Source organism: Rhinolophus hipposideros (assembly GCF_964194185.1).
Source record: "Rhinolophus hipposideros genome assembly, chromosome: 24".
Lineage (NCBI taxonomy): Eukaryota > Metazoa > Chordata > Mammalia > Chiroptera > Rhinolophidae > Rhinolophus > Rhinolophus hipposideros.
The window spans coordinates 30,101,846-30,126,245 of NC_138070.1; the positions used below are offsets into that span (position 1 = coordinate 30,101,846).

The 24,400-nt window shown below is 40.9% G+C and overlaps 1 protein-coding gene across 4 annotated transcripts in view; it reads right to left on the bottom strand.

Moving 5' to 3' along the window:
- SNX19 (sorting nexin 19) overlaps nucleotides 1-24,400 on the bottom strand; it is a 57,250-nt gene that overhangs the window by 19,619 nt on the left and 13,231 nt on the right. For all 4 annotated transcript variants that reach the window (XR_013992447.1, XR_013992448.1, XM_081036533.1 and 1 more), the window contains exons 9-10: nucleotides 1,717-1,901; nucleotides 603-690 (exon numbers count right to left, since the gene is read on the bottom strand). Coding sequence is in view for 2 of the 4 variants with exons in the window: in XM_081036533.1 (XP_080892659.1) it covers nucleotides 603-690; nucleotides 1,717-1,901 (273 nt within the window). In the remaining 2 variants the exon portion in view is untranslated. The remainder of the gene's footprint in view (nucleotides 1-602; nucleotides 691-1,716; nucleotides 1,902-24,400) is intronic.

The following is a 24,400-nucleotide window of genomic DNA, read 5'->3' on the forward strand; positions in this document are numbered from 1 at the left end:
TTCTCAGAAGCGTTCTATCCCAAAGTACCAGCCAGGAAATACTTAGCTCTTCTGAATTATTCTAAGAGTATTCACCCAGCATTTCTGGTGCTTTATCAAAGTCCAACCTCATTATCTGTCTACCTCATATAAAACAAAGACCATTCCTGATCCTAACACTAATCATAGCTTTGCTGTGAGGTCATGAACCTATGGATGAAAATCATTATATGGCCTATAACGCACAGGCCAGGGGGTGTTCTTGATGTTCACAGGGGCTGGCAGATGTTGGAAAGAAACACTAAGCACACGAAACAAGCCTGCAGGGTGATAGCGCACTTTCAGTAGCTCAAGTGGGGGCCTGCACCAAGTTCTGCCAAATGCAAACACAGAAGAGGCTGGTGCAACACTAGCTTCCTATCACACGACAACCTGTAGGAGCCAGTAGTGTGTGGGTTTTACTTGGTGTGTGTGGACCTGAGTATCACTCTCTGCAGTCAGGGCCCAGGGCAAGGAAAGACTGTGGGCCCATTCTTCTCAATGTGGGTTGTTCACTTGGAAAGCTTGGGCACCTCTGAGACCACAGATGGCTTCAGCTATGCTGATGTTGGGGACACACCTACCTATTGATGAGGGGTTGCTGTAGTGACTCCAAGACTAGACTCCAGCTCAGCCGGCATTTATTCACCCCAAGGATTTCTACCAGGACATCTGAAGAGGAAAATATAGATGTGGTTTTAGTGTTACCAGTGAAGGCTTAGATTCTAAGGAGATTTTCTCATGGTATCTGCTCTCTGTATTCAAATAAGTATTTCTGGCATACCTCTGAACTATACAGCCAAACTAGAAATCCTCAGAAAACAGAAAAATTAAGGAAAAATGTTTCTTAAGTTAGGTGTCTAAATAAGAATGGGCCTCAAGAAATGATTTTGTAACCTGTCACTAAAGTGCAGGTACCTCTGATGTAATGGCTTAGGTTGGAGAACAGAGGTTACTAACAGTAAATAACACTGTCCTGAGCCGAGACTTCACTACTGTACCCTGGTGAACACAGCAGTCATAGACAAACTGTCCTCTAAAAAACTGTGCAAAGCAAATAAAAAAAAAACCCGCTTCAGAGTTTGTTTTTATTTACTGCTACAGACCATGCACCTTACTCAGTGGCCCCAATTTATCTAGGCTGAGCTTCTGCAGGACATAGATTTCCTTCCCTGGTCCAAATTCTGAGTTGTCAGAGAACTTGAAGTCTCCATCTGGTAGGAATGGTTCTGAGACCTGCCTCTCTGGTGTAGACAGAGCTTCCCCAGATCTGCCCCACGATTATAATCCCAAATATCTGCAGGATTCTCACCTACTACCATGTTTCCCCGAAAATAAGACCAGGTTTTATACTAATTTTTGCTCCAAAAGACGCATTAGGGCTTATGTTCAGGGGATGTCAACCTGAAAAATCATGCTAGGGCTTCTTTTCCAGTTAGGTCTTATTTTCGGGGAAACACGGTGCCTGTGATTGGTCAGAGTCATCCTTTTCATTCCCTCAGCATCACCTGGGTGAGGGATAAAAAAATTGCAGCCATGATCATTTTCCTATTAGCCTGAGAATTGGTGGGTCAACAGGTTTTTGAGTCTAGCCACATTTAAGGCCCTTTGAAAATGGGGAAAGGTGTGGGGCAATGGTGGCAAAGCAGGATCACAAAGAAATAGTTATTAGAATAATCAATCTCATTGTCCAATTACCTGGCAGGACTCCCATGAGGCTCTGCAAAGCTTGTTTCTCAGCAGTCAGCTTCTGCTCCTGGGTCCTTACCAGCCGCGGATACTTAGGTAAAGCCCCACCAGGCCAGATAGATTCCTGAAGAAGTCGGAGGTACTGCACCCAGCGCTGTGGACAGGTTAGGTTAGCTACTTGCACCTCTAGCCATCTGTGGTGGAAGAGAGAAGACAGGTCAGATAAACCTGAAGGAAAGGGCACTCCGAGGTATAAATTATGTGAGCGATCCAAACAGGGCAAAGCAAAGTTAGTACCAACACTCACAAATTAAACCAGGCCAGTTCAACAACTTGGGATCACAGAACTTGAAGATGAGTAATAATACTGATATTGTTATTTACTGAGTGGCCACTATGAGCCACTCATCGGATTAAGAGTTTTACAGAACACAACACTTATAAGCACCACAAGAATTCTGTCACACCTCTAAAAACATTCCTCACAGTGCCTTGGTGCTCAGGAAATGTTTGCTGATTAACTGGCAATTGTTCTAATTATAATGGAAATTTCACTTTGTCTAAAGGGCTCTCTGTCTCTGGGCAAGGCTGCACCTTTCCAACTCTCCTTCAGTGGGAAGCAGTGTAACTTCTCAGTAACACATGCATGCAGCCTGTACAGTCAAGGGTTTGATGATTTTACACAAATCCCTCTCCCTTGCCATCTTGTCCATATCCAGTTGGTCTTCACGTCTTCGTAACCTGTCTGGAGCATTTCCTACATCTGCACTTTGCTCATAATAGTCCTCTCACTGACAAGGCCCTTTCCTTTGTAGTAGCAGAAGTCCACCTTCCGGCAAGACCTGTTTAAAGCCCACCTCCTCCACCAAATCCTTGACCACTCCAGCCAGAAGTACTCTTTCTCCCCTCCGATCTAATACTGGCACTTAGTTCTACAGCACAGGATTGAAACTAATATTTTACTTTGGAATATAAATTATTTTCTCATGTGTTTACAGCTTTACTTTTCCAACTAAATTATAAGCACAAGAGTTTTATGTCTTTTAGCTCTAAAAATAATTCCCACAGTGCCCTTGGTGCTCAGGAAATGTTCGTCGATTAACTGGCAATTGTTCTTATTACAATGAAAATTTCCCTTTGTCTAAATTTCAAAAATGAGTCAATAACTCTGAGGGGTAGATATACCAAGTCAGCAGTTCCTGCATGGTGTTTCCACCTTATTCTTTCTTTGTCCCTGCATTTTTTTCAGAGCAATATGGCTACTAGCTGAAGTTCAAGACCACCGACGCCTCCTTAGTATGTACCATGGTTGAGACTGGCATGGCTGTGGCCGTATGGATGGACCACCAACCATGTGTAACCATGCATGGAAGACTATCTGGTACAGCACCACATGGCAGCTCATGCTGTCGCTCCTATGGTATACCCGAATTACTTGTCACCTATCCAAGAGCAGAGGGGCTGCCAAGGCAAACTTTATTTAACCTCCACTCTGCCAGACAGTCTGCATTCCACTCAAGCTAGGCATTCCAGCCTTGAGGGCTGCAGTCCCCCAAGTCCACGGCTCACAAATGATTCTAAGAATAGGAAGTCTAAAAGGTAATGGCAGGGCAAGAATGGCAGACATCGATGGAGATCAAGAGCAGTACAAAGCTGCCCTTGCCCAAAATAGCCATCATGATAGTATTTGGTATTATTAGGGCTGCATTGCCTTTTTATAGGGCTGTTCATTCAGCGAGCCTAGACGCCTGATGAAAGGGATCCTGTAGCAAGAATTCCTGTTTCTGTTTATAGAAGAGGGCTACCAAAGAGGGTACAATGACCTGAGTTTTCTGTAGGGAAGCAAGTGATCAGATTCTCTTACCCTTAGTTCTCTGCTTTACCTCAAGCCACATATACTTGTGTGACTTTTCCTAAGGGTGAATGATGTGTACTAAGGTCTCATCTAACTGATTGGAGTCCCAGGAATATAAGAAATAGAATTTGTGCAAACTGGCAGATATAAAACAAACTTCATGTTTAAAATAGAGGAATATAGTTTAGAAAGTGGCTTCTATTTGCTAGTTTGTTTTTCTTATTATTTTTCATACCCTGAAGGTAAAAGACACAAACCACAAACACTTGTACCACAGATTTAAACATTCATTCTTTTCAGGTTTCTCCTCCTGCCCAGGTTCTTCCCTCCTCCTCTAAGAAAACAAGCTTTCTCCTAGACATTAGCCTGAAATTAGCCTGTTTTGTTTCTTAGCCCCAGCGAGCCCACGGAGAAGACTAGGGCAGTAAATCTTTCTTGTTCACAGAACTTGTGAGATTCGGCATCTCTTCATGAATGATGAATCTCCCAATCTGTAAGGAAAAAATGATAAAGCCCAAACCAAGAAAATCACCACCACCGTTACTAACATTGCCCAAACTGCCCTGCCCCACAGATAATACAAAAAAAAAAATCTATGAGCTGTAGAACCATTTCTAAGGCATGCTGTACTATTACAAACAATGTCTTCCTTAGGTTGTAAATGGCCACATTCAGGGATTCCATGTCCTTTGCTGTGCCTAACACTGAGCACAGAACCAGTAACACAACAATGAAGAGGGTAGGGGTTTCTTCATCCAACAATCTCTTCCCCCCTTTACACCTCCATGTTCCCTTCCTTTTATTCTCTCGTCCTGCTCTAAGTGAAGCTCCATACACACCACCAGTGCTTTATCTAACTTGATGAATTCCCTTGGTCCTGGTCAGTTTATTCTGAAACTGAGCTAGGGCAGAGAAAGCAGAGAGATCAGGCTCTGGAGAATCAAAAGAGAGACTGATGCCTTAACTCCTCCTCATTAGTTCTCTTCATCTCTCTATCTACACGTTTCCTTTCTATTCTTAACCTAGGAATAAGAAGGTTAAAAAGAAATCCGCTCTCTTGAAGCAAAAGGAATGAAATTTATGTGTCCGGAGTCCAATGCATAACAGCTATTCCAGCATCAATTTCTGAAACCTATGGGTGCCACTTACAATTACGCTAACAGAAATCCCAAGTTTCACGGTGGATACACACACACACACACACACACACACACACACACACCGTTCTGAAAATGTATTATAAATTATGTATACGAAATCACTAAATACAAATTCTATTATTTATGTGACATAAGACACATGAGGTAAATATGCTAAAATACGGCAGAGAAGAGTTTCAAATAGCATTGGTTTTCTTTTCTACTACTATTCCAGTTCTGATATTTGATTTAAATATATTTCTTTCTACTATCCTACCTTTTTCCCAAAGAAAAGAAGAAGAGAAAAAAGCCAAACCAGGTCTATTCGGTTAGGCCATCTCTGAATGATTCAGTGCAAACGGAAGCCTTACTAGTGGGCCCAGAAATAGCCAATAAAGTGAGAAAAGGCAACAACAGATTGACACTGACACATTCAACAGCTTCTCTGATGCCAGACGTGGAAGGAGGAAGGATGTAGAGTGCATGTCTTGTCCATGTTCAAAGGAACTTGGTCTGAAATGGCTACAGATAGAGGAATGAAGCAGTGGCTAAAAAATAAAAATTTAATACTAGGGCTTAAGATGGCACTTCAAGGTTAGCAGAAGGTCACTTTCCATCCATCAAAACAGCAGAATCAAATCTCACAAGAAGGGGAGAAAACTGTAGGGACCATGTCTAATCTAATTAGCCAAATTCCCTTCACTGTTCTAAGAGTTGCGATGGCTGAATGAGCAAGGGCCCTGAGTTAAGTATGGCTTAATGGGGAGGGCAGGGGGAAAAGGACAGCGAAATCATAACACAGAAAATAATTCCTAAGAGTAATAAAAATATTCTAACAAAAATGCCTGGTGCAGTCTCAATGAAATAAAATAACAGACTCATTCCTTGTACCCTTTTTATCCACTGGGCTGTACCTCTGTAGACAACCCAAGTGTGATTACACTCCAAGCTCATCCTAACGTACCAAACACAGGTCAAAGAAAAGCAGAAAAGAAAAATCAGGTTAAAGCTTCTATCATTCTAAATAGATACATAGGACATTAGAAGTATCAATTTATTTTATTACCCTTAGAGCAGGGTTTTCCGACTTTGGCTCTACTGACATCTTGGACTGCTAATTCTTTTGTGGAGGGCTGTCCTACACACTGTAAAATGTTGAGCTGCATCTCTACCCCCACCATACTAGTTCTGTGACAATCAATGATGTTGTCTCCAGACATTATAACATGTCCTCTGAGGGACAAAATTGTTCTCAGTTGAGAATCATTGCCTTAGACTTAGGGTCTTTTGTATATAGCGTACCAGGCAACTTTTACAGTCATTTAAAAACTGGTGGTTGTGGCACAATATTTTTCAAACTGTGGGATGAATGGCATTAGAGGCCATATAATCAGCTTTGTGGTTTGTGATATTTAAATATATATAAATAGAAATAGATTAGAAAACATAAAAGTGCATCTCATGTTTTGGGACCCTTCTGTTTAATATACGAGATCTGACAAATTCGCAAACTCATCCTAGAAAAAGTGATACATACCTCATTGCTGAATATCACTAGTCACCTTCCCCTTAGGAAGCTATGCACCGATGCCAGCACCTAGTCCACCCTTCAAAGCAATTTTGGAACTCTTTTTCTGGAATGACCATCAGAGCTGTCGTCGTATTACCCTTGATGTCATGAATGCCATCAAAATGTCTTCCTTTCAATATTTCCTTTATCTTTGGGTTAAGAAAGAAGACACTGGGGGCCAGATTAGGCTAGTAGGAGGGTGTTCCAATACAGTTATTTGTTTACTGGCTAAAAACTCCCTCACAGACAGTGCCGTGTGAGCTGGTGCACTGTTGTGATGTAAGAGCCATGAATTATATAAGAGCCATGAATTAATTGCTGGTGAAAAGTTCAGGTCATCTAACTTTTTCATGCAGCCTTTTCAGCACTTCCAAATAGTAAACCTGATTAACTGTTTGCCCAGTTGGTATAAATTCATAATGAATAATCACTCTGACATCAAAAAAGGTTAGCAACATTGTTGCAACAAGTTCGAAAATTTAATTGTCTGACCTTGTATGTATGTATATATGGATATATATCTGATATACGTGTGTGTGTATGTGTGCGTGCCCATGTGTGGGTGTTATGTGGATCATGGTGTAAAATGTATTTCTTACAGTGGGTTGAAGTTTAAAAAAAGTTTGAAAAGCATTGATATAGTACAGGGAATCAGGAATTACAACAAAAGGGGGAAAAAAGCCTACGCCACATTTTTAGCCTCCTGGAAACACTCTGCATCCCACCTACCCCCAAGCACCCTGTAAAATGTTTACAATGGCATAAACCATGAACACTGTACCACACTCCTAGTACATTACTTTGAGTATGTGCTCATTAAATCAGTTGCCTCGATCTATGGGGTAGAGAGAAAGGAGATCTGGAGGGTGATGGTGTGGATCCAGGGCATTTTCCACTAAACCAGTTGTTTTTGCCAATTTCATACCTGATAAAACAGATTCCTTTTCCAGGCCTCTGCCTTCCTGCCAGAGACCCCTGTGTTTAGACAGTCCCCCCCGGCAGCTCTCAGCTCTAGGCTTCTCAGTCCTATAACTAGCCAGACCCAGGTTTCTCAGCTGTGTCTGAGAAAGTGCAGCATTGTTGTCCTCTGTGTATCTAGGTCACCATCCTTTCCTGCCTGTATTGGGAGAAGAATGAGGAGGCAATGAACTTCAAGGGCAAGATACCCTTCTTTCTTTCTCCCAACGACTACTGTAAAATCTAAAATGGCTCATGGTGTCTACATAATTTCTTCTTTGATTTTTACATTTCTGTTTTAAATCACAAATCCACGTTTAAAACACGAGCTTCAAGGGTAGACTATATAGTGCCTAAATACCACGATTTAAGAATCTGAGTTCCATACTTTTATTATCCCTAGCCACAAAGAGTTTTTGTTTTTGATTAGCAATGTACAAGTTATGGATATAAAATATGCGTTAAGAATTGAAGCATTCTTAATCAAGGAAGGAAGTTAAAGAAATCATTTGTTGATCCAGTCAAGATAGGAGAATAGGTAAATGCTGTGCTCACCTCTTCTCAGGACATCAAAATTGCAAATTGCAACTAAACTATAGAACAACCATCATTGAGAATCACCTGAAGACTAGCTGAACCGAAGCCCTACAACTAAGGACAAACAGATGCAGCCATCTTGAGACTGGTAGAAGGAGTGGAGACACAGAACGGGCTGGTCCCACACCCATGTGACCATTAAAACCGGGAGGGATAACTTGGCTGTGGACGTACCCCCTCCAGAAAAACAAGGGGTCCTACCCAGCCCCACAGCAGGCTCCCCAACCCAGGGTCTCAGTGCTGGGGAGAGAGGTACCCGTAACTTCTGGCTGTGAAAACCAGAGGAGATTGTGGCTGAGTGAGATGGAGCATGACTTGAGTCCCAGGCACTCCTCTTAAAGGGACTCAGCACGGACTTACTTGCTGATGGAGTTACTCGCTCTGAACTACAGTGCTAGGGCAGCAGTTAGACAGGTGCCAGGGACATAACAGGGAGGAACTGAATTGTCTGGATTCAGGGTAAGGGCTGGAGGAGCAGTATTCTACCTGATGGAGAAACTGGAGGAAGTCATTGTTTCTTTATTGGGGCCACCCCTCTCCTGGCATGCAGACACAGGTGGCCACCATATCTGAGTCTCCTTCAACCTAGCTAACACAATTTGTTCACCCTGATTCCCTAAGCCCCCACCTTACCCAACTTTCGGGCCTACCCAAGCTGGTTCCAGTGGATTTTCTGTATAAATGGCTTGTCCTGGTTCATGCTGAGGACTTTCCTAAAATTTTTCAAAGGTTCACAAAACCCAAACAAGCAGCACCTGGCTTTAGCATGTCCCAGACCTCTGGCTGAGCTGCACTAAGCCCAGCACTAGCGACAGCCAACCTTGGTTCACGGCTTGGCCTCTCGAGGCATCTCCAAGCCCAGCATGGTCAGTCGCCATTTGTGGATTGCTTTATGGCTCATGTCAGGTGGCTGTGGGTAGGGCATATGCTGCAGCTGTACTTGGCTTTCGGTGGGGCCCCTACCAAGAGGCCCTGGGGCTGGCACGCCTGGTGGCCAGCTTCAGATGGGGTTGGAACATCACCCAGCTGCCTCTGGAAATGACACACCCTAAGGGCAGACTGGGCAGGCACTAAAACCCTGCTAAAGCAAATCCTGCCCCTAGGGTCTGCCCCTGCACAACAGCTCCTCCACTATATTCACAGCCAGTTCTCACAAAGAATCGGCCTGCGGGTCAATCCCAACCATTGACATGCAAACAGCAATGAAGGCTCAACTACAATAGGAGGGCACACACAACCCACACAAGGGACATACCTCGAGTACCCAACACAGGTAACCAGGAAGACTGTGCCACTGAACCCCACAGCACACCTACTACATGAGGCCACTCTACTAAGTCCGGAAGACATAGCAGCCCTACCTAATACTTAGAAACAAATAGGCAGGCAGCCAAAATGGAGAGACAAAGAAACATGTCCCAAATAAAAGAACAGAACAAAGCTCCAGAAAAAGAACTAAACAAAATGGAGACAAACAATTTACCAGACACAGAATTCAAAACACTGGTTATAAGGATGCTCAGTGATCTCAGGGAGAACTTCTACAAAGAAGATATAGGAAACATAAAAATGGAGATAGAAAACATAAAAGAGAACCAGTTAGAAATAAAGAATACAGTGACAGAAATAAAGAATACTCTAGAGGGAATCAACAGATTAGATGAAGCAGAGTACCAAATCAGCAATTCAGAAGATCAGGTAGAAGAAAACACCCATTCAGAACAGCAAAAAGAAAAAAGAATCCAAGAAAAATGAGGATAGTTTAAGGGACCTCTGGGACAACGTCAAGTATAACAACATTCTCATCAGAGGGGTACCAGAAGGAGGAGAGAGAGAACAATGAATTGAAAACCTATTTGAAGAAATAATGACTCAAAACTTCTCTAACCTGGCGAAATAAATAAATATATAAGCCCAGGAAGCACTGAGAGTCCCAAACAAGATGAACCCAAAGAGGCCAAGACCAAGACACATCACAATTAAAATGCCAAAGTTTAAAAACAAAGAAAATCTTAAAAGCAGCAAGAGAAAAGCAGTGACCTACAAAGGAGCTCCCATTAGACCGTCAGCTGATTTCTCAACAGAAGCTTTGCAGGTCAGAAAGGACTGGATTGAAACATTCAAAGTGATGAAAAGCAAGATTACTCTACCCAGCAAAGCTATCATTTAGAATCAAAGTACAGATAAAGAGCTTCCCAGACCAAAAAAAAAAAAAAAAAGCTAAAGGAGTTCATCAACCCCAAAACAGAATTACAACGAATCTTAAAGAGACTTTGTTAAAACGAAAAAAACCCAAAAAACAAAAACTACATATCTATCAATAATTACTTTCAATGTAAATGGATTAAATACTCCAATCAAAAGATCAGGTGGTTGGAGAACTGACTGGATGGTGAATACAAAATGTGATTTTTAGATGATGTAATACAGAATTGTACACCTGAAATCTATGTAACTTTACTAACAATTATCACCCCAATAAACTTTAATTAAAAAAAAAAAAGATCAGGTGGTTGAATGGACAAAAAAACAAGACCCTGACATATGTTGCCTACAAGAGATTCACTTCAGATTGAAAGACACATACAGACTGAAAGTAAAGAGATGGAAAGTTATTTCATGAAAAAAAAGAAAAGCTGGGGTAGCAATCCTTGTATCAGACAAAACAGACTTTAAAACAACGGCTATAACAAGAGACTAAGAAGTACCCATTAAACCCACTTCTAGGTATTTATCCAAAGAAACCCAAAATGCTACGTGCTATTTCGAAGGGATGTGTGCATCCATATGTTCATTGCACCATTATTTACAATGGCCAAGATGTGGAGGCAGCCTGGTGTCCATCAATGGGAAAATGGTACATATATACAATGGAGTATTGCTCGTCCAGGGAAAGGAATGGGTTTTTGCCATCTGCAGTGGCATGGAAGGACCTGATGTTGTGCTGCATAGAGTGTCACACAGAGAAAGACAGATGCAATGTGATTTTGCTTATATGTGGAATCTAAAGAACAGAATAAACAAATGAAACAGAAACAAACTCATAGATACAGAGAACATTTTGATGGTTGCCAGGAGGGGGATTGGAGGTTAGTAAAAAAGGGCAAGGGATTAAGACATACAATTTGTTGTTACACAGAAGCCATGGGGATGTAGGGTATAACATAAGGAATATAGTCAATAATATTGTATTAACTATGTATGGTGTCAGATGGATACTAGATTTATTGGGGTGATAGATGGGAGGGGAATTGAGGGTGAAAAAGTTTAAGGCATTAAGAAGTAGAAATTGGTATTTACAATATACTCATGGGAATGTAGTAGCATAGGGAATATAGTCAATAATATTGTGATAATGTGGTACGGTGTCAGATGGTTGCTGGACTTATGGTGATCACTTCTTTTAGGTATATAAATGTTGAATAACTATTGTGTATGCCTGAAACTAATATAATAGTGCATGCTAGCTATATTTTAATGAATATCTTTTAAAAAAGAAATCATTTGTTGAATCTTAGAGGGTATCCATTCCTATCTCATTAATTCACACATGAAAACATTGAGAACCAAAAAGGAGCATTTCATAGCAAGAGGCTACTTTATTTTAGAGTTGGAAGAAAATGTAGAGGTTATCCTTATGTAACCTCCTCACAAAGAAATCCCCTGTATAATATGGTGTAGCCTAGCGTTCTGGCCTCTGAACCTAGAAAACCGGGCTCTTTATCTTAGCTCTACTACCAATTAGGAATGTGACTTTGGGGAAGCTGCTTAATTCCTGAAACAGATAATTTCAATTCATTAGTGATACTTCTTAAATACTGACAACCAAAATCTCCCTTTTGTAACTCCTGTCATTGCTCATACTTCTGTCCACTGGAGTTAGGGTTTCTGGGTGGGAATTCCCGCCCATTCTCATGATTTTTTTCCTTCGCTTTCCCGTTCCCAAATTCTGAGAAAAGTTGGTCAGGAAATTGGGAAAATCGGCTTCTTGAACCCAGTAATACCCACAATGGGAAATAAACGTACTACTCACAATGTATCTCTTAGACATTTTTCCAATTTATCACTAGGGTTTCTGGGTGGGAATTCCAGCCCGTTCTCGGGAATTTTCTTCGCTTTTCCATTCCCGAATCCTGAGAAAAGTTGGTCAGGAAATTGGGAAAATCGGCTCCTTGAATCCAGGTGGTTGGTAGTATTGGCCGTCACTTTGTGGAAACGATTCATCGTGGAGAACAGAAAACAGTTTATATCTCGGGATTTGGGAACCAGAAAGCGAAAACAATTCCTGAGAAAGGGCAGGAATTCCTGCCCAGAAATCCTAGCTGGAGCTAACAGGATGTATTGAAGTTACCAAGTCAAATCTCACTTTCATCAGACCACACTTTGTGTTTTTAAACACATCTATTCTTTCTTCCCTCTATATACCCTATCTATATAACCTCGATTCCACCAACGTCAAAGTTGAGTGCACAAAAGACACTCAATAAATGTGTGATGAATGAAGGAAAGAAATAAACCATTCGTCATCCTGGTTGTGTGTTGCTTTGTTACTCTCTCTTAAAACAGAGTGCCCAGAAGCAAACACAACCTCCAGATATTCCCTAACCAGCAAAGAATGCAGAGGATTAGTGCCTTCCTTGATCCAGACACTATACTTCTATTGATATAGTCGAAGGTTTTGTTGGCTTTCTGGGCATACACAACAAAGCACCGACTCATACGTAGTTTGCAGTCAACTAGAACCCTAAGTCTATATACACACTTTAACACAAAATCATATGCCCCTCTGTTCAGCCTAGTCTTGCCCTTCTGTACTTGTGCAATTTTTTAAAAATTTAAATTCTGATTTATAACATTTATTTCTACTAAATTCCATCTTGTTGGTTTTAGACTATCATTCTAGCCTTTCTAAATCTTTGAAATCTTGATTTCTGTCATCCCGAGTATTAAGATTAGAGTTAGTTGCAAATTTACTGATGAAAGAATTTAACAGATTAACAAGAACAATGCTCTATTACTAGAAATTTCCCTCCAGATTGACATAAATTAAATACTTATGAGGTAAAGACACTCAACTAACTACAAATAACTTAAAAGTACTATAGTCTAGGCCACATACGAGGTGTGATTAAAAACTATGGTGAATGCTACTGCCGAGTGCCATCTGACAGAAAGGCAGGGATCTTCAACACAGGAAGTGGCGCATCAAACCTTAACAACAGTGTGTGACAAGTTTCAACTTGTTCGGTGCAGTCAATGTGAACTATGGTTGAGAAAAGGTGTGTTTTAAAATGTTCTATAAATCATGGATCACGAACAATGCATTAACGTGAAATGGGCAAATGGTTTCAGCCTCCATCATGACAAGGCTCCGTGTCACACATTGCTTCTGGCACGGCAACTTCTGTCAAATAAAAACATTACGGTGTGTCCTCATCCACCTTATTTACCAAATCTGGCACCGTGCAACTTCTGGCTCTTCCTCAAAGTCAAAAGGACCGTGAAAGGTAAATGTTTTGAATCGATTCAGGACATGGAAGCAGCCACAACAATGCAACTAAAGACATGCACGAAAGAGGACTTCCAGACTGCTTCAGAAAGTGGCAAGAATGATGGGATAAGTGCGTTTGAAGAGATGAGGAGTATTTTGAGGGGGATTAATGGCAATGTGTCTTTTACTATAATAAACTTTTTAAAATTTTAACATTCACCATATTTTCTGATCACACCTTGTATATCCATTTTGTCCATATGGATATTATGAAAATATGGCAAAAACTTGTTGAAATCCATATATAGTATAACAACCAATACATTCCTTTTGTATAATGATCTAATAATCCTGCTACAAAAATTTAGAAAACAATGTTTATCAGGCAGGACATGTTCCCATTGAACACATACTGTTTCTAGAGCTCGCCATTTACCTCCCCGAGTGTTCACAAAACAGCTATTTAATAAACTGCTACTGAAATTTCCAACAACCCGCATGACATTTGTCCATCTCTAACCCAACACGTCTCATATGGCTATTTTCTTAATGATCATATGTCTTTATGATAAATATAAATTTTTTCAGTTCCATGCAATATAATTCATCTGGATCAGGAACATGAGCTTTAAAACAGGTTAAATGCTCTCTTATTTTCATTCCTATTTTAGTTTTCAATTCTAGTTTAATCATGTTTGTTCAATTCTTCTTGTTAGATCATTTTCCTTGATGGAAGAAAGAGAAATTAAATAGCTTAGCAAAAAATAGACCAATTCATTGTTGAATAAATGAAAAAGTGTTTTCTCAGTGTAACCAGTTAATACTACATCATCTATTCCAAACAATTTACCTATATTTTCTTTGTTCTTCTTGTTTTTAAGGTTTTTGTTTGTTAGTGTTTTAGTTTTTTTCTCTTAACATTTATCCACTTCAGCTTCTTCTGAGTTTAAGCTTACTGGACACCATTCTTATTCTATTGCTATTGTTTGGTATTACTCAGTATATGTCCCTTCTCTATATTTTTTATATATGTTTATCTACAATCTGATCTGTTAACTACCCTATTTTCATTTGATGCTGATTCTTTTCTTTCCTCATTGAAATCATGTGTTTGTTTACTCCATTTACTCAACACATACTGGTTGAGCTTCTTGTAACAAAAGAATAAGATTACAAGGTTTTGAGAGCAGGGATCTTATTTAGTTCATTTTGATGTCTTCCTCAGCATTTACCATTATAGTGCCATTCATGCAATAAGCTATCAAATATTTACTGAATGAATAAGTCTTACTCCGCAACTCTCAGTGATAACTTCAAGTGTTATAAAATTTTAAGTTCATTTATTACTTCATTTATTTATTAAAGCAGTATTATTATTTATCTCCTACTGTGTTATGTTATCCTGTGAATTCGAGTACCTCTTGTCCACCTCCGTTTTCTTCTCTCTCAACTGTTTTCCATAATATCCAGTTTTAGCTTTATCTCAATTTTTTTTTCAGCTTCTTCCTCTTCACTGAGTTGGTGGGCCGCTTGCCAAGTATACATTTTCTACTATCCTTGAGTTTTGCTCTATCTGTAGTTGGGAGTATACTGTGTGAGTATCATGTGCCAAGGTACAGAAATTTAAAAAACCTTCCCTTTGTACCAGTTACATGGTTAATTATTCATTCCACATTTTCCTTTTTCTTCCCAAGACAGATCTTTCTTCTATCTAGAAGATGAAAATATAGTCTGGGCCTCTAGTTCCTTAAGTTTTCTGTCAAAAATCTCAAAATTATTAGAGATATAGCCCATGCTTCCTCATGTGTCATTATTTATTTTTACACAAAAGCAGATCATCATCTTTTGATTTAATGAGCAACAGCAGACTTTAAATCACAACTCAGATATACTGTTCAGGAACATATTACACTATCTTATTAGTTATGCTTCTTAATCCAAGATAGAAAACTGGGTCATTCTTGATTTCTCCTTTTCCTTGTGCCTAATCCAAATCCACATGCCCCACCAGCAACACCACATAATTTTAAAGCAATCATTAAATCTGGTTGATCCTTCTTCCTCAATATCTCATGAATTCACCATCCCTTTACCATCTCTGTAGCAATGATCTTAGCTTAGGTCCTCATCCCTCTTCGTTTCTATCAGTTCAATTCTTTCCTAATTTGTCTCCCGGGTCCTAACCTTGCTTCCTTCGATTAATCCTCTACAGCACTATTTCAGTTACAAAGGTGGTCATGTCATCACCTGTTTAAATGTTGCAAATGGTTTCCCACCCAATGGGGAACACTCTGTGTTCTCTGAATGGCTCACAGGGCTCTGCATGAGTTGGTGCTTCGGAACCTCTTTGGTGTAAAGTAATCTCTAGCCACTTTGCTGCTCATCATGGATTCTAATCACACCGGACTTCTTTGAGTACCACAAATACCATATTATTTTACTGCTCTGCCTTTAATGCTCTGTTCTCCAATGTCTGCTCTCAACTTCCCTTCAGCCTTTAAATCCTATCTCGGATGTCTTGTCCTCTGTAAGCTTTGCCTGGGCCCCTCATAATTGATTACTTAGCCCCTTCTCTGAATCGTATCAAGTTCTTTTTAAAGTTCTAACTTACACTGTAAGTCCTTATTTACAAGACTGCACGTCCAACAGAATATTAAATTTCCTAGGGTAGGAATTTGGGGTCTTTTTCTTTTGTATTTTGATCACTTAACATAGTGTCTGCCACAGAGTAGGTAAGCAATAAACATTAGTTACTAAGTGAATTAATGCTGTATGTGGGACAAACACTGGTCTTAAAGCATGACACACAGTTCAAAATAAGCTTTCTTAACGCAGCAGCAGAATAGTGAGCTCTTAATTATAATATTTGTGCTTTCGAAAGAGGACAATAATAGATTAAAGAAACAGTGAACAACCTAGATATCCTTTGTATTTAGCATTTTATATGTATTTATATAAACATTTGTCAGAGTTATTTTCCTAATAGTTTTTTGTTCAGGCCAGTATTAAAATTCAACTGTTTGCCAATACACCAGTGGGTGGATGTTGCAAGAAGTACACTGGGTAATAAGTCAGCTGAACTAGAACTAAGAATTCATCATGAATAATCCTTACAATTCACACCTGGTTATGCATACCCCTGGAAAGGAAAAAAGGTGGAAAGCAAGGGAGTGGGTCAGCCATGCTTCATGTCTGGCACACTCCATAAATCCTAGAAAAGAGAGATAGCTGCCAGCAGCCTATGTTTTCATCAGTTTTCCTGGCAAATAGGCCCACAGAATAGAAGAGATTGAAAGTTAAACAAAAGCAAAGAGGTTATCAGGACTATGAATCACACATGTATTCTGGGAAGTGCCCCTGATGGATGAAGCACATTCAAACTGATTCCAACTCATTACTTGAAATTATTAAGAAGAAAAGGAGGCAGCAGAATGTTTGGGCAAAAAATGACCAAAAGGAAAGGTTCGGCTACCAGTCCAACAAGTACAAACAGAGAGGGAGACACTTGGGGGTTCTGTGTTCATGAGACAAATAAGACTGATCACAAAGGAAGATTGCTAGAAATTTGTTTTAGATTTGAGTATTGTCACAACCTTAGGATTCCAATTTGAAAGTTTACTATGCAAATATAGCGTGCCTCTAAAGACCTTCAGGTCAACTTTTCTCGGCCCCATACTATGCTGCTATCAAGGCACCATAATCCAGCTCTGAAAAATCAGGGCTGACAGACTTTAAAGCTAGCCGAATCAGCATCAAAGTAGTACTTTTTGGATGACTGCCTGCTATTCGTTTGATCCAAGTGAAAGTAGCAGCAGGACGTCTTTCTCACAACCAACAAATTCCTCAGAGTCTCCGGAATAGCCAATGTCTCTGCTCCAAGCCCAAGAGATTCCTCTGTCAGGAAGCGACCACCACAGTTTTCACGCCAATACTGAGCATAAAACAGGTTCACACCTGTCTGGGAAAAAGACAAACTTGGTATCCACAAGAGCGACAAAGGTTTCTCACAGGCAGTGTGTTGTAGTAAGTGAAACCAACACTGAAAAAACACAAACACGTTTGAACCTGGCTTGACCACTTAAAAGCTGAAATGAACTCTCTGAGTTCTGACTTTCTAATGAAACGGGCTCATTCTTGCCTTGTCATCTTCACAAGTTATCAAGATCAAATGAGAAAAATGAAGGCAATTTTCAGAGTGCTTGTGTGTTTGTGGACGTGTCAGAGGAGGAAGATCCCTTAATCCTTCCAGATTCATGGACCTAAACAATGGCAAAATCCTGAGCAAGTTTTGCATTTCATGCCTCGGTTTCCCCTTTTGTAAAACTTGCTCTACTGCTAGCAGGCTCAAGGATGTAAATATTAGAGCAGTGAATCATTTTTGTAATGAGTGTTTAAAAAGACTGGCAAGGGACCGATCCCATAGGGTTATGGGTAATTTGAAGACTGTTTTGAAAACCTTCCGAAAACTAGATCTTTATATATTAAACAATCAAACTTTCACTGCAAGGACTGCAGGATCAAAAATGAATCTTTCCTTCTTTGCTTGGTCCCATGTGAAGTGCAAGCCTGGCTCATTCTCAGTCACCAGGTAGTTATTCTGCTAATTAAAATGGCCACCCATTCAGAAGAGTATAGAGTCTGGAGGAGGGGAAAGGGCAGGGAGAGGCAGAGAACTGCTTAAAGCTGCAGCACTGGGAAGAAAAGCAAGACACAAAAGAGGGCAGGAGGCAGGGATTTAGTGGTTGTCTTGACAGCTAGACCCCCTGTTGTTCCTCGTCAACTTACCTCACAGGAAGCTCTCCAATCTCTGGGCAAAAGCTACCACTACAGGAGAGGAGGGACAGGTGATAAGTATGTGCTGTACTGGAATGGGCAGTCCCCCAACTTCTACAACTAGTACTGATCACAGATTTAAAGTAGGCTCAACCATGATTTGGAGGAGAAGAATTAAGGATTGTATTTCAATACGCACATGGTAGAATTCACAACTATGCTGTGAAAATGGCGAAAGTACGCTGGAAAAGACTAGCCTGGAAGAGAACAAAGGATAAACATAAGAAGCAGACATGGAAGGTAAGAAAGCAGGAAACACATTGGGAGGAGCATGGAAATGAAGGACAGGTGGGGCAGAAGAACTACCTGAACACATTTGTTTCCAGTTTCCTGTCTACAAGCTGAATTTTGAAAGCTTTCCAAATACAAGAACATCTATCCTGATCCTAAGGACACAACATGAGCAGCCACATCTTGGGGACTTTAGGGGAACTACCTGTGGTTAGAAAACAAGGGGAGAGAGGAGGTGGCGGTGAGGGGCTTATCCTGGTGGATGAAAAAGGGGCCACATACAAAACTTGACAAGCTCAGGGGAGGCCCACATGGAGGGCTTTATAAACTCAGAGACCAAAGTAACCACACAGGATGGTATGAACTTAAAAATTCCTAACTAGGGGGCAAGCCCTGTGGCTCAGGTGGTTAGAGCTCCTTGCTCCTAACTCCGAAGGCTGCTGGTTTGATCCCCACATGGGCCAATGGGCTCTCAACCACTAGGTTGCCGGTTCAATTCCTTGAGCCCCGCAAAGGATAGTGGGCAGCGCCCCCTGCAACTAAGATAGAACACGGCACCTTGAGCTGAGCTGCCTCCCGAATGGCTCAGTTGGTTGGAGCAGGTCCTCTCAACCACAAGGTTGCCGGTTCGACTTCCGCAAGGGATGGTGGGCTGTGCCCCCTGCAACTAGCAATGGCAACTGGACCTGGAGCTGAGCTGCGCCCTCCACAACTAAGACTGAAAGGACAACAACTTGACTTGGGAAAAAGTCCTGGAAGTACACACTGTTCCCCAATAAAGTCCCGTTCCCCTTCCCCAATAAAATCTTTAAAACAAAATTCCTAACTAAAGCGGGAATCTATAGGAATACACTCAAAGAGGGGACTTTCTGGCAGTACACTTTACTCAGAGAAGCAAGTGTGTATTGAAGACCGTTCAGAACAGGGGGAGAAGGGTGAAAGATGAAAGAAACTGGGCTTTTCTAAAAGTCAGTGGCACCGCTAGAGAGGACAGACTAGTAGCCTTTGAATCCTGGAGCAAGAGAATTAATGGTTTTAATTACTATCACCCCCCAAGGCAAGGACCTATTAATTACAAAATAAACTCAGCTCCCTCCAAGGTGAGTGGGTACTGTTTATCCTGCAGCGCCTCCTGGTGCCCAGAGAGAATTATTCTTATCTTAACTCCCCCAAGCAGCAATAATAGCCTAGTGGACTTTTCGTAATGTATTTAACACAACAAAAGGATCTCTCTCTCCTTATCTGTCTTATAAGCATATACAAACTCAGAAAGAAGCTGACTGAAAATGTTCAAAATATATTTAAAGGTTAGGTACTTTTATTTTAAAAGTAGAAAAAATGGCCCATCCCTCTCTTTAAGTATGTGTCAGTGCCTGAAATATTCTTTACCCTAAACCAGTCTAAATGACATGTATAAAAGAATCCTTCTATTTTTTTTTTACTGTGTTTATGGTCTATACAGTGTCATTTAACCTCATATTGTTCAATATTTCTAACTGATTCTATGGGTTATCTCTTCTCAGGCTGAAAGGGCCTTAAAGTAGAAAAAAAATGTTACACTAGGTCTGAAGAGTTAGCACACAGCAGGTACTTAATAAGTACACATAGGCATCAAATTTTACATTTTTTCAAAAAATATTTGTAAAGAGGCTACCATAACCAGAACTAAATAGTTAATTTCCTAGAAAGAAAAGCAAGAGGGTTGGGAGTAGCTGGGTTAAGGGGTAGTTCCCTGGTTCAGAAGAAACTCTGCGTTTCTGCTGTGGATATGACTGGGGGAGATTTTATAGAAGTGTGTAAGAGAGGCTGAAGTGCATAGATAGATAATATGAAGGGAGACACTGTGATCTGAAGGATGCAGAAAAGACTTTCTGTCTCATAGGGTCTTTGCTATTAACAGATCCCAAAACAAGTTCACTATAAAGATTACTCCCAAAACCCATTAAAACATAAACATATTATCTACTCTACATCAGATGTGTTACTGCCCCAGCAAATAGGAGTCTCCAAGGGAATGGAATATGGAGCTTGTGAAGATGGACGGGAACTCATATTTATTGAGTGCTATCATGCACCAGGCATACACCAAAAGGCTTCCATTTATTATGTCTTATCTTCCAAACAACTTCATGAGCTAGGCACACTTGGAGAGTAACTTAAGGCAAAGAGAGGTTAAGTGATTCGATCCAAGTTACACAGATAGTAGCCTCAAAGCAAAATTTGAACTCGGGTCTGTCTGACTTTAAAACTCATGTTCTTATTTCCCTATCTGGAAAGAAAGAGATCAAGAAGGCACAAGAGCAGGAGATTCTTCCAGAGAGGACATGTTTAAATGGAGCCTTCAAGCAGGAGGCCCGTGATGAAAGAGGGCACTGTGTTCTTTGGGAGAGTGCCACAAGAATGGGAGATGGCCTGAAGGGCCCAAAGGAAATACCTCTTTGCTCAGGCCCAAACATGGCTCTGGAAATTGGAGCTATCCCATTGAAGAGCTGTGGGGGAGGGATGTAAGAGAGATTCAGTTTACATTTGAGTTTCTTATCCTCAAGAACTGTTAAGAATCCCTGAGATTCTCAGTAGTGATGAGCAGAGGGACTGAATCCATTGAAATGGCATGTAAAGTTCATTCCTTTGACACAAATTTATTAAGTGCCTTCCAAGCATACAGCTAGGTGCTTGCCATAGAATGGGGAATAAGACATAGTCCCTGCTCTCAAGATGTGCATAATCTGAAACTGCTCAAAAACTGTCTTGAGTTTCTATTAGTAGTTGCAGATGCGCAAGAGACACCAATAACTTGACTTGGAAAAAAAGTTTCTGAGGTTTAAATACCTCATGATAATTGTTTTTTCTTAACTGTTACAATGACCAATTCTGTATCTCTGAGTGTATGAGAATTTAAGCCAGGCACCACACACAGAAGTGCAAAACACACATGCACAGGCACACAACCAGTCAGCTAACACCAGCTGTTACAGCCTTAACTCTTTCACTGCGTTAATTGATTTCCAGTTGTTTTCCCCCCGCAAAATGTGTCAGAAATCCACAAAAAACAAGAAGTTGATATTTTGACTATTTTATGCATTTAGTTAACAATTTGAGCTGCTTTGTATATAAATGACATTATGTTTGTGTATAAAAATTTTGGATATATTCATTCTGATATATCCGACTGTTGCGGCAAAAGGGTTAAAGATGTATTCAAGCAGAAACTGTCAGTACACGCGGGAACACATGATGTCTTTATCCTAAGATGGGTGTAGACTATGTGACACCCCAAAAATATAATAGAAGGCCAGTCATATAATAGGCGAGACTGTAAGGACCCATCCTGGCCCAGTTTATAGAAGTCAAGAGCTTCCCTTTGTCAAATTTTAGTGCAAGACACATGGGACGAGCAGCATTCCTTTTATCCAGGAAGCACAATACAACCAGAGCAAAGTCATCACTACAAAAAAATTACTTTCAGCATCTATTAAAATAGGCGAAGTCAATAATTAGAGGGCCAGGAAATAATCTGACAGGAAAAACTGAAGATTTAGTTTGAGATAATTTTGTATCTGGGGCTCTTGCAAAGGTACAGTTTTCTACAGAAGCTGGGCATAGAGAGAGATCAGATGTAAGATACTACAAGGTACCAGAGCTAAACTGAAAGAAAGAGAAGTTTATGGAGCAAAGGAAAAAAACTGTAATCTGTGTTTCCTGAGAAACTATGAATGTTAACTCTGATTATTTTTTTCTTTTTTTTTAAATTTATTGGGGGTGACAACTGATAGTGAAATTACATAGATTTCAGGTGTACAATTCTGTATTACATCATCTATAAATCCCACTGTGTGTTCACCACCCAGAGTCAGTTCTCCTTCCATCACCATATATTTGATCCCCCTTACCCTCATGTCCCTCCCCCCACTCCCCTTATCCCCCTTATAGACACAGACAATAGTTTAGTGGTTACCAAAGGACAAGAGGGATTATCTTTTTCTGAATGGGAATAGGATGCAGAAGAGATACCCAAGGAAGACTATACAATCTCTGACCTGGGAGTACTTTAAGAATGAAATCAGAATATGCAGATGGAAATGAATTTATATGCTACCATCATATATATGTATCCCCGAGGCCAGTTCGATGGAAAGCAAGAGAGATTAGATGGGAATAAGGCACAGGGACTTTCAGGTGAGGCTGATTGTCGTGGCCACTGCTTAGTGAGAAAGCTTGCACAGCGAGGAGGCAGTATGGAGTAGTAGCAAGTACACAGGTTTTGAGGTCAGGATGACTTAAGAGGAATCTTGGGTGTGGAACTTACTAGTTCTATGATTCTGGGACACTTATTTAATCTGAATATCATTTTCCTTGCCTGTAAAATGAGAGACATATGTTTCTCTCACAGAAATGCATTGCACATTAGTATATAAAGTGCACAGCTGCTTACCTGATATAGTTAGTATTTAATAAATGTCAGCTCCTGTTGCAATTGCTTGTGCCGTTTTGGTGGTAGGCCTGGAGTTTCCCTTCAGATACAACCGATATCAAAAAGACCCTTTTTATCCACCTACTACAGAGATATGCCCAGAGAAAAAAGGCCCCTGAATGGTGTCCACTCAGAGAACACCTACAATTCTGGAGTAACCTAAGGGAATAGTGGAGGCAAGAGTTCATGGTCATCCACTCATAATTGTCCTTAAGGAGGATGAACAGTCCCACCTGGTAGCACAGCACTCTCCAATGGTCCCATACTCTGTCCACAAACCTTTCCTGGGAGAGGGTTTGTAGAGAGATCTCTTTTGTAAGAAAACGATTCCATGGCCTGGCATAAGGTCCAGAGCTAGCCATTTAATCTTCTCCTGGGTCCACTGCTTGTTGGACTTCTTAATCCTGACACATTCTTTTCTTCTTCCTCTCTGTATACACCCTGACTTGAACATACTTTTCTACTCTAACTGTGCCCATAGATCATAGAAACTTCTTCTTTTTGTCCTACTTTTTGTCAAACATTCCATCTCCACGTGCCCCGAACACACACATACATACTCTCTCTCTCTCTTACTCTCTCTCTAACTAAGAAATCCTGACGCAGATGCCAGGAATGTGTCTGCTGCCCTTTTGACACAGACTCTGATGCCATCTTGGGGCCATGGGGAGGGCAGAGCCACGGGACGTGGCATTCAACTACTCTACTGCTGGCCTGGCTCATATTTTTATCACGGCACTGCTCTGGGTATCCAGGGAGGGAACTAGTCCAGCTTCTTTTCATTCCTTGACTCTGTATCAGGACTCCATAGTAATCTTACCTCTTACCTTGGCTGGATCTTCCTGCTCAAAACCTTCTACCATCAATGGAGCACAGTGCATTTCTCCTCTTTCCCTCCAACCTAATCTATGTCTGTGTTCTTGTCCAATTTACTGAACCTGATTCTGATGCATGCAGGGGTACTGTCAAGTTTCTTCTGTTTCCCGATATGAGCACAAGTTGGATTTACTCCTTTGCTTACACAGCTACCTCCACTTTCTTCCCCTCCCTTTGTCTCTAACTCCAAATAAGGAGTGTTCCTTCTTACATAATTGGATGTTCCCAGCACAGAAGCTGACATACGAGGTCAGGCGCGCATGCATGCAAGACTACCCTTTGACTTAATGCCTTTTTTGGGTATCTAACTTCTCTTCAGCTCCCCTCCCCCACTTTCTCCTCACCATCAACAATCAAGGGAGATTTATTAAGCCTGGCTCAGATCAGAACTCTCCCAACCCTGGCTTAGCAGGGGTCATGAGGTTGAATTTACTCTCTCTCCTTTTTTTCCCCCTGTCTGACATTGGTTATATCTCAAGGCAAACTCTGGGGGGCGGGGGTTGGGGCGTGTGGGGGGGTGGAGGCGGCTGAGGTGGGGAGAGAATGAACACTTATGATTTGGCAGCAGTCCCTGGTGTTCAAGGCAGTTATGTATACAGATCTTTTAAGGAAGCAAGGAGAGTAAACAAAGCTGGAAGCAGAAGAAATTAATTTATCTTCTTGGAGATGATAA